Source organism: Terrapene carolina, unplaced genomic scaffold (assembly GCF_002925995.2).
Source record: "Terrapene carolina triunguis isolate 2854851 unplaced genomic scaffold, T_m_triunguis-2.0 Scaffold580, whole genome shotgun sequence".
NCBI lineage: Eukaryota > Metazoa > Chordata > Testudines > Emydidae > Terrapene > Terrapene triunguis.
The window spans coordinates 5,836,716-5,852,898 of NW_020664931.1; the positions used below are offsets into that span (position 1 = coordinate 5,836,716).

General features: G+C 46.5%; 1 protein-coding gene across 1 annotated transcript in view; it reads left to right on the top strand.

Annotated features, from left to right (window-relative positions):
* The first annotated feature begins 7,425 nt into the window (after positions 1-7,425).
* ANKRD33B (ankyrin repeat domain 33B) overlaps positions 7,426-16,183 on the top strand; it is an 84,061-nt gene continuing 75,303 nt past the window's right edge. The window contains exon 1 of the mRNA XM_024224237.2: positions 7,426-7,845. Within this exon, the coding sequence (XP_024080005.2) occupies positions 7,426-7,845 (420 nt within the window). The remainder of the gene's footprint in view (positions 7,846-16,183) is intronic.

Here is a 16,183-nt window from a genome sequence, read left to right on the forward strand (position 1 = left end):
CCCCGACAGACCCCCGGAACTCCCACGCCTACCCAACCCCCCCTTCCCCATCCCCTGACTGTCCCCCCAGAACCTTTGCCCGATCCAACCCCCCAACCCGCTCCCTGTCCCCGGGACTCCCTGCCCCTGCCTTATCCAACCCCCCTCCCCCGGCCCCGGTCTCTTGCCGTGCCGCCCGGCCAGAGTCGGGGCTGGGCCGGAGCCACCCGGGGCCAGGGCCGCATCGGCCAGGCGGGGCCGGGGCCGGAGCCGCTCGGCTGGGGCCGGGGCCGGAGGGGGCTGCTCGGCCGGGCCGGAGCCGGACTGGGCCGCGCTGCGTCTCCCTAGAGCCCTCCTTGTGCCCCCCCCCCTCCCCAGCTTACCTGCCGCTGCTTGTTTCCAGGCTTCCCGCGCGAACATCTGATTCGCGGGAAGCAGGGGAGGGGGAGGAGAAGGGGGGCGGAGCGTTCAGGGGAGGAAGGGGAGGTGAGCTGGGCCCGGGGGCGGGGCAGACAGCTGCCGGAACTTGGGAACTGGCTCCAGCTCACCACTGGGTGCAGGGGCCTCTTAGGCAAGGGGCCCAATTCAGGGGAATCGGGGGAATCGGCCTAAAGCCGTCCCTGCTGGGTTAAATACCAAACATTGGCTGCTTGGGGGAAGCAAGTAAGAAGGAAGCTATACCAGACTGTCAGTGAAACATTGGTGAATAAGTTAATGACCAAGAATCAACAGTGTGTAGAGAACTGTAAAGATATACTGAACAGAGCACTTGAGTTTTATGAATGCAAGAGCAAAATACAAGATGATGGACAGGTAATATGAATTAGAAATTTTAATCCTATTAAATTGCTGTGCTATTCTACATTGCAACCCAAGCTCAACTTGACATTATTTGATTCTATTGCTTGTAGGAAATAAAGCTCCTCCTCACAAGACAGGCAGCAGTGCAAACTTCCCTACTCTGCTCTGCTCATGTACGTCAACCATAATCTCAAAAGTATCTACAGATGAAAGGATAGTTCAATCTCAACCATACACAATTTAGCCTCTTTGTTGAAGTTGTCAATCAGGGGGCTAATTCTGATCTCTTTCCACTAGAAACTACACTAATTCTTTCTGTATAGCTCACTAAATAGCCATTGGGATTTAATCACTATTGACCTGAGTCAGATTCACACCTGTGATCTAGTGTTGCAAAACTCTGTATCCTATTCATAATCCTCTATGCTGTTCAGTCCACCTTTACATGGCTTTAGATATATATTTTTAATTCCTATATTATTTTAACAAAATATTTATGGAGCCACATAACACAATGTCATACACACAAATCCACGCTTGTTCCTTCCTTCCCAAACCAGCATGGTTCGGAGCACTGCCGAAGCGCAATCAGTTGCTAAGGGCATGTCTACACTGGCAGAGTTATAGTTCTGGGAGTTACAGCGCCACTCAGAGAGTGCTGAAGGGAAACCACTGTTGTGTGCTCACACTGTCAGCTGCCTGCGCAATAGCGTGTTCACACTTGGGGTGGTATTCGGAGTGGTGCACTCTAGGCAGCTATCCCACAGAGCATCTCTTCCTCTTCTGCCAGAAAGAGTTGTGGGAAGGTGGAGGAGGTCGCAGGGCATCCTGGGTCCTGTCCCAGTGCCCCGAGATGCACTGCTTCATATCCCAGCAATCCCTGTGCTTCCGTCCACATTTGGTGCCATTTTTCAACAGCCTCTTCAGGCTGCAGGAATGGATCCCGAACTGTTGACCAGTATGCTGCTCACTCTGACCAACACATCATGAGTGGCAGTGGAGTTGTTCCTTAAACTACAAAGGCAAGAGGAGTGCGACATTGATCTCGCCACACATAGTAGCTACGACATGAGATTGCTTGTGGCATTCATGGAGGTGTTGACCACAGTGGAACGCTGCTTTTGGGCTCGGGAAACAAGCACTGAGTGGTGAGATCACATCGTGATGCGTGTCTGGGATGAAGAGCAATGGCTGCAGAACTTTCGGATGAGGAAAGCCACATTCATGGGACTGTGTGATGAGCTCGTCCCAGCCCTGCAGCACAAGGACACAAGAATGAGAGCTGCCTTGCCGTTGGAGAAGCGTGTGGCGATTGCACTGTGGAAGCTGGCTACTCCAGACTGCTACCGGATCGGTCACTAACAAGTTTGGAGTGGGAAAGTTGACTGTTGGACTCAAGTTGACAGAAGTCTGCAGGGCCACTAATCGCATCCTGCTCTGAAAGACTGTGACTCTGGGCAATGTGTGTGACGTGGATAGCTTTCCACAAATATGCTTCACTAACTGCAAAGGGAAGATAACTGGCATGCATATTCCAATTCTGGCACCAGACCACCTAGCCACCAAGTACATTAATCGGAAGGGGTATTTCTCAATGGTTCTCCAGGTGCTTGTGGATCACTGTGGGCATTTCATAGACATTAACGCAGGCTGGTCTGGAAAGATGCACGGCGCACACATCTTTCAGAACACTGGCCTGTTCAGGAAGCTGCAAGCAGGGTCTTTCTTCCCGGACCAGAAGATCACTGTAGGGGAAGTCGAAATGCCCATTGTGATCCTGGGAGACCCTGCCTACTCCTTAATGCCGTGGCTTATGAAGCCATACATGGGGCAACTTGACAGCAGCAAGGAGCAGTTCAACACCAGGCTGAGCAAGTGCAGAATGACTGAGTGTGCTTTTGGCCATTTAAAGGCGGCTAGTGCTGCCTCTATGGGAAGCTGGACCTGGCCAATGATAATATTCCTATGCTTATAGCCATGTGCTGTATGTTCCATAATTGTGAAGGGAAGGGTGAAAGCTTCACTCAGGACTGGACTGCAGAGGCTAAGTGCTTGGAGGCTGAGTTTGAACAGCCAGAGATCAGGGCTATTAGAGGGCCGCAGCTTGGGGCCATAAGGATCAGGGATGCTTTGAGGCAGCAATTTGAAGCTGAAAGCCACTATTTGTTGCTATGCTATGGAGTTCAGTGCTTGTAGTGCTAGGAGGTGATTGGTGCAGACGATGCAATTTGTGGGTTTAACATAATTGTATGTTGCTTTGCAGGACTCTTTTTGCTTTCAATTAATAGAATAAAGATTGCTTTCAAACCAACAGAATTCTTTTATTAAAAAACAGAGGAGAGAGTCAAACAAACAAAAAAAAAAAAAAAAAAAAACAAACCCCATCAACAGAGATGGGTATGGGGGAAGGCAAGGTCCCAGGAGGAGAAGGGGTCCCAGGATGGCTAAAGATTTGTGTATGTCCAGGGATCATATCCAACCTTTCCTTTGGAGCACAATGCAGTGGGTACTGTGCTTCAGCAGGGCCAAACTGCAGAGGGATGGGTGTTGAGTGCAGTGGGTAGTGGGAGTCAGCAATGCTGGACTGTGAAGTGGGAGGAATGGAATGCTGCGAATATAGACCGGAGCCAGGAGGTTGATAAGAGTGAGTTGGCAGTGTCTGGGGGGTGCATGGGAAAGAGTGTTGCGACAGTGGCTGCAGGTGAAGGAGGGTGCCGAGCTGCTCGGTTTGAAGAACTAGTATCGCCTGGAGCGTGTCTGCTTTATGAGCCGCTCTGTGGCTTCATTCTGGTGTGCCATGTTCTCCTTTTGGTCCCTCTTCTGGCTGTCCCGCCACTCCTTCAATTCCTGTTTCTCAGCGGTGGAGTGCATCATAACGTCATGCAGAAAATCCTCCTTAGTTCTTTGTGGCCGCACAGTGGCGCGGGAAAGTTACCATTAATGCAGCAAAAACAAAGCAGCTCTGTCAAAGAACCTACGGCAGTGGATTGCCCAGTATCTCCATGAGTTTCCTGGAGATCTTTGAGGGAGATTCTCATGAAGTGAGGGAGTCAATCAACAGCCTGTTCTGCCGCTCAGACTAGGCATGCAGTGGGAGACAAGCCTATTTTCTGCAACCCTCCTTCCTCCAACAACTCACTTCAGTGATTCCCAAAATCAAATCCACTTACCAGGGGCCTCCTCTCCTGTTTGCACTTCGCCAACATCCGACAGCAGTGACTGGCTAGCCTCCTCCGGGGTAGAAAAGAGCTCCTGGCTGCATACATCTCAGACCTCCAAGTTGTCCTCTGCCTCTGGGTCCCCCTCCCATTCCACATCCTCATCCAAGATTTCCTCCTCCTGGCTCAGTCCACTCTCGACTGGCACACAAGCCACCAAAGTATCCAAAGTGGTCTTCGCAGTGGAGGTGGGATCGCCGCCGAGTATCACATCCAGCTCTTTATAGAACCGGCAGCTCGTGGGTGCAGCACCGGAGCGGAGGTTTGCCCCCTGCGCCTTGTGGTAGGCATTTCGCAGCTCCCTCACTTTGACCCTGCACTGCAATGTGTCCCGGTCATGGTCCCTTTCTGTCATGCATCGTGAAATCTGTCCAGAAGTATCATAATTCCTATGGCTGGAGCGCAGCTGGGACTGGACAGCCTTCTCTCCCCAAATGCTGATGAGGTCCAGCAGCTCGGCATTGCTCCAAGCGGGGGATCGCCTGGTGCGTGGAGCAGGCATGGCCACCTGGAAAGATGTGCTGAGACCACTGCACGCATCACCAAGCAAAGGGGAAAGGGACTTGCAAAATTCCAAAGGAATTTATGGGGTGGGGATGACGGTTGGTCACCTCACGGCAGGGCAGTAGAGTTTAAACCAATGACCAGAGAGGTGAGAACAGGCATTGTGGGACACTTCCCGCAGGCCAATCGGAGCGCTGTAATCAACCAGGGTGTCCACACTGCCACCGCAGCGCTGTAGCCCCGGCGCAGAAAGCTGTACGCCTCTCATTGGGGTGTTTTTTAAAGCGCTACAAATGCACAGTTTTTGCACACTAAGTATCAGAGGGGTAGCCGTGTTAGTCTGGATCTGTAAAAAGCAACAAAGAGTCCTGTGGCACCTTAAAGACTAACAGATGTATTGGAGCATAAGCTTAGGGTTATGCATGAGTCTGACGAAGTGGGCATTCACCCACGAAAGCTTATGCTCCAATACATCTGTTAGTCTTTAAGGTGCCACAGGACTTTGTTGCTTTGCACACTAAGTGGCTTGGCAGTGTGTACACCTCGGGAGTGACAATGCAGAAAGCTGCTTTATTGCGCAGAAACTTGCCAGTGTTGACAGGGCCTAAGAGTATATGTGTGTGGGTTATATTGCAGTTTAGGTAGCCACGCATCCCCTTTTTATTGACTGAAAGAGCAATCCTAAGAGGCTTCAGAAGAAGCACTTCCCCATGCTCAGCAGACAGGGGGAGGGAATGTCCTAACCAGTGCATGACATTTGCAGGGAAAAGAACTCTGACAAGACAGCTCTGAGAATTCAATATATATATACATACATTATCCCTTGCTTTCTAGCTGATATTTGAAATGCTTTCAATAATAAGAGAAACAATATAACTCTAGTTATTTAGGGCTAGATTTTGCTACCCTTACTTGTTATGTAGTACCTTAATCAGCATGTAGTCCTATTGATTTCAGTGGGACTACTTGTGGAGATAGCAGAATATGATCATTAAAGGGACTGATAGATAGAGAGGTGTCCACACAATCAGAATTGATATCACCCAGAATTTGTGTGTTATCTCTACCTTTGGTACATCTTTGTGATTGGTTACATCATTTAATGAATTCCTATCTGAAAATGAAGTTTTCTAACAATCCTGATTGAGCATAATTTTTTTTCTAAGTCTAATTATTTAACACAATTTTTTTTTAAATATTAAGTAAGGGTTAGTCAGGATTCTACTTAAGTTATATTGGTTCCCGAAAGGTTTCACAGAGTTTACTTAAATCATGGCTTTTAGAAATTTAGGATTTGTACTAAACAGTTTGCTCTAGCCTTCCTTACCTCCCCTACTACCTAAACTGCAGAGACACATACTCTATATACCACTGATTGGCAATCAACTTTTTGTCCAATGTTAATAAAATCAGAACTGTAAACAAATTACTTAATGGAGATGAACAAATGAGCAGCACAGGAGGTGAAGAAGTTGAAGGTGTTCTCTGAAATTCAAATGACTCACCTGTCAATTGCAATTTCGTCGTGTGGTGTGTAAAAAGCAACATTGACAGCTGCATGTCCCCTGGCTAAATCGCTTTTAAAATGTGTCCCTGATGTCAACATGCTAAGCTGCAGCTTCAATCTTCTTAAAGAGATGCTGATCGGATTATGGGCCAGGACTTTTCTACATGTCTCTTTCTCTTCCTGTCAGCTGCTCCGTGCCTCCTCGCAGCTGAAGGCGGGTGGTTGGGGTTTGTTTGGGGCTCTTCTTTCACACCTGGCTGGGATGACAGCCGCAGAGGCAGGCGGACAGAAGTGGGTGTGTGCAGCAAGAGTTGTCATGGTTCCTGCATCCCAGAAGCAGAGCTAAGATGGGCTCGGAGTTTCAGATCAGCCGAACGAAACTACAGCTGCCGGGGATTTTTGTACTGGCGGCGGAGGCTTGTATGTAGCAGTGTGCGGCGGGAAAACCCAGCGGGGCTGTTTCGCTTTGGGGAGGGTGGAGCACTGGGTCTGGGGCAGAGACGCGTGGCTGTCAGGCTGCGAAGGGGGGATTTCCCACCGGCCCCTCTCGCTGGAAATGTGAGAGCAGGAGACGCGCGGTGATTTCAGGGAGGCGGCGCTTCCTAGCGCGGAGCCTCCCCGGCCAGAGGCTGCGGCGGCGGGCGTCCCCGGGGCTCGTCCCAGCCTTCCCGGGAGCAGCTGGGGTTGCCGCCCTTCCCAAACACCGCCCGCGGCCCGGAGGACTCCTGCGCCCGGGACGGGACAACTCACTTAACCCCCCCGCCGCCGCGTGCAAACCCGGGAGCTCCAGGAACGCGGGGCTTTCTGCCGAGATGGCTTAAAAGTGGAGAGAAAAATCCCCCCGGTATTTGCATCGACATTGCCCTCCCCGCCCCTACACGTGTTTGGGAGACAGGCCGGAGGGAGCCGGGCCGCTGCTCTCAGGGGCTCGCGGGCTGAATTGTGGGGGGCTGAGGAGGGCTCAGGGTGTGAGTGAGCGCGGCTCTGACTGGGCGTGCTGTGTAGAAGGGGGTGGGTGGGGCTTAGTGGATGTATTGGGGGTGGAGCTCAGTGAGGGGTGTGTGTGTGTGTATCCATGGGGGCCTCTCAGTAGGCGAGGGGTGTGTGCGTGGGGGTAGCTGTGGGGGGTCTCTGTGGATGAGGTGTGGGGGAGGGGTAGCTGGGGGGGGTCTCACTGGGTGGGGGAGTAGCTGTGGGGGTCTCTGTGAGGGGTGGGGGGACAGGTAGCTGTGGAAGTTTCAGTGGGTGAGTTGTGGGGGTCCCAGTGGGTGGGGGTCTCTGTGGGGGTCTCAGTACATTGGGGTGCCCCCTTCCCTGTGTGGGGACTGGGAACAGTAGCTGTATCAGTGTCCCCCCCTGGGAGGGGTGATTCCCCCCCCCCCCCAGCACCTCTCCCAACTCCCGGGTGCGGTGATCATGGTGCTGCTGTCTGGGGATGGGACAGGAGCTGGGGAGGCACGTGGCCCTGGGGGGAGTCTGAAGGGGGAGCAGCAGCAGGTCTGGCCCAACTCAGGGGGGGAGAAAGATGCGCAGGGCCTGGAGGGGGAGCAGCAGGAGCAGGTGGTGGCAGCAGCGGAGGAGGAAGACTATGAGGAGTACGAGGATTTCTCTGAGCTGCCCGACACCTGCAGCATCGCCTCGGATGATTCCTTCTACCCACCTTGTGCTGAGGAAGATGAGGAGGAGAGCTGGTCCCTGGGGGAGTCGGATGTCAGCAGCCCCGAGCCGCTGAGCCTCTTCCGAGCCTGCTGCACCAACAACGCCGTGGTGCTGAGAGCGCTGATGCGCCAGGGGCCCGAGGAGGAGGAGGTGCGGGAGACCGACCGCAACAACCGGGTGAGCCAAGCGTGGCCGGGCTGCAGCCCATATCTCCCCTGCGCCCTGCCGCCTCTCGCTCAGTCCCCAGCCCTGCACACAGCCCAAGCCTTGCCCCACCACTGCCCCTGGGTACCACCCATTCACACAGGTCCCCTCCCTGCCATGTCTCACCCCCCTCGCTTCACCCACTCACAATCACACCAGAATTTTTCCACCTTCACGTGCATCAGACCCCGCTGCTCCATCCTGCTCAGCTTCCACCTCATACACACTCTCTAACCCTCTCTTCAGCTATCCCCCAGTCTCCTGCCCAACATAGTCTGAATGCATCCTGACCCTATGCAGATTTTATACCATGCCCATCTCTGTAGCATCTGAGCTATTCTTTTCCCAGGCTCTCTGCAGACTCAGGCAGACATCACTGCATTGTTCACGCTCAAGTCACATTCTGAAGCTTTTCTTTGCACCCACAAGGGCTAGGACCTTTTAAAAAAATAATAGCTGAGATTGTGATGTAATCATGACTCCAGGATCTGGGGACTTTCTGGTGTAGACATATACTGCCTGTACCTTAATCTGACTCTGTACATCCTCTTTGGACTCCATTCTATCAGTACTAATACAACACTCTCAACACACACCCAGACTCTCTCTCCTCAAATATGCCTTCCAAACCCCAATGTGTACAACCAACACCCCTAAAGTTCCCTTTATTATGCTTCCTAAACATACACACCACACTGGTCTCTTCTGTCCTCTCCTGTCTTCCAACAACTCCCAAGACACCCAGTAATTTTGAAATACTTTTGAGTTTGGCTTCTGTATTCTTTATACGCTCTTGGCTCCACTCACACACTTTCCATACATCTCTAAAGCCATCCTTTGTCTCCCACACTCCTGACTCTGCCATTCAAACACACTTGGCTATCCCACACACCTGAATTCATCCTCTGTCTCTCCATACATACGCATGCTTCTATCACACACCCTAGCCCCCATGCCTGCCCCCACACCTGACTCTCCTATATGCTCTGTCCTCACATTCTGAAACTTACTCAGCTTCTGTAACACCCAGACATGACCTCCCCTCCCCCATACTTGCTTGCTCACTCAGAGAACATACACCTGAATATGCTGGAAGTAGGAAATGAAGGCATGATGGTATCACTTGCTTTGTAGGGGTTTTAGGGAGAAGCATGCATCCACATTCCTAGATGGGGTAGGGATACAGACCAAGTAGTACCCTTATGCACAAGAATGAAGGAAAAAAACCATAGACCTTAACACACACACTGACTGACATAACTTTCCATCCCCCTTTGACAAATAGGGGTCCATTTAAAAGAGAGGAGGGATGGTGGTCAAGTTTCCTTACTAAAATAAATGTTTTACTCATGAAAGTTTGAAACACCAGGTAATTTCCCAAGCTCATGTTCTCAGTTTTGTTTTTAGTAGGTTTCTTGTTTAAACAGATTTGTAGAAGGAATGACTTCATTACTAATTATTTTTATTTGCCAGAAGTAAACCAGCAGCTCTCCTGCCCCACCCCTGTCCTGGGATACTTTACATTTCTCATTATTGATCAAGGTTAATAATTTCCGCTCTCTCTTTACAATACTATTTATTTGTAGTAAAATATAAGCATTCTCTCAGCTTTGAAAATGTCAAACAAGGTTTAATGAGTTTCTATGCTAAAAACTGAGCATCTAGGAGTATTTTTTTCTGATTTCATATACATCTATGTATTCTGGTTTCAACAGTTTTGATTGGTCAGGCACTCAGTTTGATTAATTGGTGGGACAGATTTCTTTCACTAAAGCAGATGAGAGGGCTTGTAATTTTTCCCAGATAATATGTAATAGGCTCAGATGTGCTGCACTGTGAAGATTCACAGCAGTAACTCCAGAATTAAGATTGACCGTTCCAATTAAAAGCCCAGTTTGACACTCTCCACCTCATTTTTGCACACAGAGAGAAAATCTCCCCCAATTTTTTTCAGCTTGAAATTGTCGATCCTTAGGAGATCAGACTGGTTTTTTTTTTCAGAATTATCCTGAGTATAATAAGGCAACTGATTTTCAAGTTCTGATAAAATTAGTGGCTTTTCACTGTTTGACCTACTTTGACCTCAAGACTTCAAAATTGTTTTTACTTATTTATCCCAATTGAAAACTAGTGCAGTTTTAGTCTTTTGGAATTCACAAATCTTTAGTCACATGGTTCCCCCTCGCCCCATGACCATTATAAACTCTCATGGAAGCCGATAGATCCAGGGTTGTCAAACTTCATTGCACTGCGACCCCCTTCTGACAACAAAAATTACTACACAACCCCAGGAGGGGAAACTGAAGCATGAACCCACCCGATCCCTGCCGCTCCGGGTGGGGGGCCAAAGTCAAAGCCCCAGGCCTTCATTCCCGGGCAACGGGCCTGTAACCTGAGCTCCGCCACCCTGGGCTGAAGCCAAAGTCTGAGCCCAGGCAGTGGGGCTTGGGTCCTGGGTCCCAGCCAGTCTAACGCCAGTCCAGGTGACCCCCATTAAAATGGAGTTGTGACCCACTTTGGGGTCCCGACCCACAGTTTGAGAACTGTTGCTATAGATATAAACTCCTTGGTATTGTAAACTCCATGAACTCTGTTTTGGAAGGGAGAGGCTCTTGCACATGAGAAGAGGTTTAGTGGGGTGAGAGTTTTGAGCATCAGAAGGGAAAGAGAGGGTCTGACTCAGGGGCCAAGATGAGGCTATAAGTGAGCTCTGAAGCACATATTGCAGGAGACATTGCTACAGAGCTTATAATATCCTTTCTATGGAGTTTATACAGACACTCCATCAACACATGTGGCATTTATAAATAGGTTACTCAAAAACAAGTTTTGTCCATAAACTTAACTCCCCAGTAAAGTGAAGGGTCTGGCCAAGTTTATAAACTCCACTTGTGCTCATAGTTTCTAAGCATCTGTGACTGACAACTAGTTTCAAGGAGACCATGCTATTTCACCAGAATAGTATTTGATTCCAGAACCATGCTTACATCCCCCCTTAGTCTCCTCTTTTCCAAGCTGAAAAGTCCTAGCCTCTTTAATCTCTCCTCATATGGGACCCATTCCAAACCCCTAATAATTTTAGTTGCCCTTCTCTGAACCTTTTCTAATGCCAGTATATCTTTTTTGAGGAGAGGAGACCACATCTGTATGTAGTATTTAAGATGTGGGCGTACCATGGAATTACATAAGGGCAATAAGATCTTTTCCATCTTATTCTCTATCCCTACTTGTGTTTCCTGGAACAGCATAAATGTCTTTACTCTATAATTATAGTTATACTGATAGAGTCAGAAGATAAGTCTAAAGTGTTTTTATTTTCATAATTTTTAAAAAATACTTTCCTTAAATAGACCATGAAAAATCATAAACAAAATACCTTCTGAAGAGTCAGTTATGATTGTTACAACATATCAATTGCTTTGATTAAAATCCTCATTGGAATATTGTAGTTATAAAAATTTTGGTCTGTTTTTCTTTATAAAAGAAAAACAGACCAAAATTTTTAAAGATGAGTTCTTAAATACCCACTTGAGAGCATAAATGTGAGCATCTATTTTGCAAAATCTTAGCCTTGAAACAAAAGCAATTCTGAGTTAAGTTTAAATTTATGAAGAAACAAAAGTCTGAAAATTCTAAGTTAATGTCCACAAATAAACTTAATTCTTTCCCTTCCCTTCCCATGTCCTTGAATTCTATGTTCCAGAGACAGTCTTATATCCCTCCACCACTCTTCATATATTTCCTTTATGAAGCACATACTTTCCTGTGAGGGGGGACAAGAAGGGCTTAAAGGCCCAGATAGTCATATTCACTTCACCTGGGCAGTAATTAGGTAGTTACTTGGCAGACAGAGAAGGGGGGAACAAGGAAGAATCAGATGATAACTCAGACACCTAGGCCTTATAAATAGGCTGAGAGAGTTCATCAGGGAAAGAAGCCACAGGGAGTAGACAGGAAGGCTGCTTCCTATGAAGGGTTGACGTGCCAGAGAACCTTGGGATATGTCCACACTGCATCTGGATGCAAGCCTCCTACCCTGGCTACACAGATTTGTGTTAGTAAGACTCGCATTAAAAATAGTAGGTGTTGCTTTGAGGTTGTGGCTCGGGCTGAGCTCAGGCTCTCAAGTCTTTCCTTCCTCTCCGCCCCTCCCCACCCCGTGCTATCATTAACATAAGAACATAAAAATGGCCATACTGGTGCAGGCCAAAGTTCCACCCAGCCCAGTATCCTGTCTACCGACAGTGACCAATGCCAGCTGTCCCAGAGAGACTGAACCTAACAGGTAATGATCAAGTGATCTCTCTCCTGCCATCCATCTCCACCCTCTGACAAACAGAGGCTAGAGACACCGTTCCTTACCCATCCTGGCTAATAGCCATTAATGGACTTAACCTCTCTGAATTTATCTAGTTCTCCTTTAAACCCTGTTATAGTCCTAGCCTTCACAACTTCCTCAGGCAAGGAGTTCCACAGGTTGACTGTGCGCTGTGTGAAGAAGAACTTCCTTTTATTTATTTTAAACCTGCTGCCCATTAATTTCATTTGGTGGCCCCTAGTTCTTATGGGAACAAGTAAATAACTTTTCCTTATTCACTTTCTCCATACCACTCATGATTTTATATACCTCTATCATATCCCCCCTTAGTCTCCTCTTTTTCAAGCTGAAAAGTCCTAGCCTCTTTAATCTCTCCTCATATGGGACCCATTCCAAATCCCTAATAATTTTAGTTGCCCTTCTCTGAACCTTTTCTAATGCCAGTATATCTTTTTTGAGGAGAGGAGACCACATCTGTATGCAGTATTTAAGATGTGGGCGTACCATGGAATTACATAAGGGCAATAAGATCTTTTCCATCTTATTCTCTATCCCTTTTTGATTGATTCCTAACATCCTGTTTGCTTTTTTGACTGCCGCTGCACACTGTGTGGATGTCTTCAGAGAACTATCCACAATGACTTCAAGATCTCTTTCCTGATTAGTTGTAGCTAAATTAGCCCCGATCATATTGTATGTATAGTTGGGGTTATTTTTTCCAATGTGCATTACTTTACATTTATCCACATTAAATTTCATTTGCCATTTTGTTGCCCAATCACTTAGTTTTGTGAGATCTTTTTGAAGTTCTTCACAGTCTGCTTTGGTCTTAACTATCTTGAGCAGCTTAGTATTGTCTGCAAACTTTGCCACCTCAATGTTTACCCCTTTCTCCAGATCATTATGAATAAGTTGAATAGGATTGGTCCTAGGACTGACCCTTGGGGAACACCATTAGTTACCCCTCTCCATTCTGAAAATTTACCATTTCTTCCTACCCTTTGTTCCCTGTCTTTTAACCAGTTCTCAATCCATGAAAGGCTCTTCCCTCTTATCCCATGACAACTTAATTTACGTAAGAGCCTTTGGTGAGGGACCTTGTCAAAGGCTTTCTGGAAATCTAAGTACATTAAGCTTGAAACCCTGTGCTTCAGCCCAAAGGGATTTGGACTAGGCAATTCTTGCAGCTGGTCTGCAAGGGGCAACGGAGCTGAAAACACCTGCAACATCACACACTGATACAAAGAGATGCACTGGTGGTGAGTGTGCATCCTTACACTTCTCCATAGCCTACCTAATAATCTATGAACTATATCCTGTCTGGCTAGGAGCCACCTACCAAAGGTGCAGCCTTTTCTCAACTTCCTGCTGTGAGCCAGACTCAGCAGCATCCAGCCTGATAGCTATCAGATGCAGCCCAACTATAGTTACACTCCCTTGCCACATTCCCACTGTAGCTGAGACAGCAGTTTTGCAGTCATTGCCTGCATAAGTTCCCCAAAGATTCACCCACCTCATCGTTCTGCTATCCTCTTTATGCAGAGTACAAACAGCACTATATAGTACTTATCTTTTCCTCTCTCCTGCTGAGCCTGAGACATAACCATTTAGAAATCCACTGTGATCCTATATAATGTACCAATGCTAGCTGACGATCCCAGAGGACTTAGCCTCACTCACCAAAACTTCTAACCTCAGGTCTTCCATATAGTCTATGGCAAAACTCCTAATTGACTTCAGTGGGACAAGGATTTCATCCAGAATGCCTTATATAGGTGGTAATTTACATCATGTGGCTAATTACACTATAGAGGAGAACGGGGGCCGTTGATCCTTAACTCTAAATTTCCAGACTTCCAAATATTTATTTTTTCATAAATTTAACTTAGAATTTCTGGACTTTCAAGAGTTTAAAACAACACCAAAACTTTAATATCCTAATAAGGTTTTTAGTAGAAATCTCTGATACACCTTTACAACCTTGTCTGTGTATCTCTTGTTCAATTACAAAAATTAATTTTAAAAGTCTATGTAACTGAGTTGTTAAACATTTGATTTGGTCAGGGCACAGCAACTTTCTTTAAAAAAAGGTGGCCGTGTTTCTAATACATATGGCAATTATCATCCTAAATGAAATATTTATAACTATGGCAGAAAATATATTAATTATCTGCTTGATATTTCCATAACTTCCTTTTAGAGTTGAGCCTCTCCTTAAAACCTTGTGACACAAACATGCTATTATTCCTTCCTCCTCTTCAGTTCTTCACTTTCTTTACTCCATAGATCTCCCTTGCAGTTCTGTCGAGTGCAGAAACCACCACACGCAACACATGCAATTAAGGCATTATTTATTATTTTCATAGGTTTAACACTGCATTTTGAGGATATCATGTTTGTGATCATATTTTACCTCATTATGTTAGAATGTGTGAAGATAAAATATTTTCCATGTCCCTGCCTGTGAGCTCTTGTTTTCATCCCCTCAGAGTTCTCGCATGTATCAACAGAATATTTTGCTTTTCTCCATACAAGAAACCATGTATAAATACAGTTAGAATGTGTCACAGAAACTCTCCATAGAATGCATAATTGACCAGCCCTATTCTATGCTGACTTTGCTTTTTCAGGGGTGAATGGCTTAAGGTTCTGTGAAACCGATCATATTTTGCTGGCCTTTGTCTGTCTGTTTTTCTAGAGGCAGAATTTTGAAGGCATTTGTTGTTCACCATTAGCTAAGCTCCTATTGTGTTACCTTCTCATTAGTTGCTTGCTGCTAAGTATCTGCCAATAAAGATATACACCGGGGAAGGGCACAGACACACCAAAAACCCATAGGTATCTATTAGTCAGCAAACAAAAAGAGGTTAGGATCAGAGTTGTGTGAATAACTGGTTTTTTTGGTTTGCTGGTCAAAAAAATGGAAAAAAAATCATTTTGAGTGAATCCCAAATAAAAAGTTTTTGATGAAACAAAAATGCTGAAAATTTTTTTGATGTTTCATTTTGGAGGATTTTTTTTTAACCTTTTTGAAAACTAAGATTGAGGTAATTTGGTGAATTCATGCACAAATTTGCAAAACGTTTTGGTTGACCTGAATTTCTATTTTTTTGGTCAAACAAAAGTGTTATCCAAAAAATGTCACCCAGCTTTAGTTAGGATCACATCAGCCTGGGAACCCAGGATCTCTGAAAAGCATGTTATAGAAATTTGGGTTGGTGCCAACCATTGACATAAGTAGGGTGGAGTTGCGGGGGAAGGACTTTCTAGGGGATGTTGTGGGGGAAGGACTTTCTAGGAGATACATTCTGTTGGAGAGATCCACAGTCACATAAATATTGAGTGGAAATGCTTTTGTGCCTGCAATGTGGATCTGGTTGTGGCTATACAAAGGGTTTTCAGACCTTCATTGCCCCAGTAGTCTCCCCATTGGACCAATAGGTAGTTTCATATCTGAGGCTACAGTCAAACATGTGTCATTGCACACTACTGTATGCCTTGATCTGGCCAGCAAACATAGTGACAGCTCTTTAGCCAAGCCTCAGAGTGTTCTGTGATTCTGTGCAGCTACAGAATTTGTCTTTGCCAAAGATTTCTGTTCCAGAATTTGTGCTTTTGAAAAAAAATGTTTCTAGTGTTGTAAAAATTGAAAATATGAATAAAATGTAAACCAATGCAGTCTTCCTGAACCTTCAGACTGCCTGGAAAAACAACTCAGGTGTGAACTGCCAAAAATCATTGTTGCCAACCCCAGTAGTTTAAAAATAATGAATCAGACCCACAAAAATCAAGAGATTGGCTCAAGAAGATTTTTAAAAAGATTAAATCATATTTAATATTGCGAACTCTTGCAAATTTTCAATAAAGTGATTTTGGCCTTTGCTGCAGGCAGCTCTTACTGGAGAAGCCATCTGAGCTCAGGCACTGCACAAATACACAGTAAGAGTTTTCCTAAAGAGCCTACAATCTAGTGCAAAGCATGGTGGTGAGTTT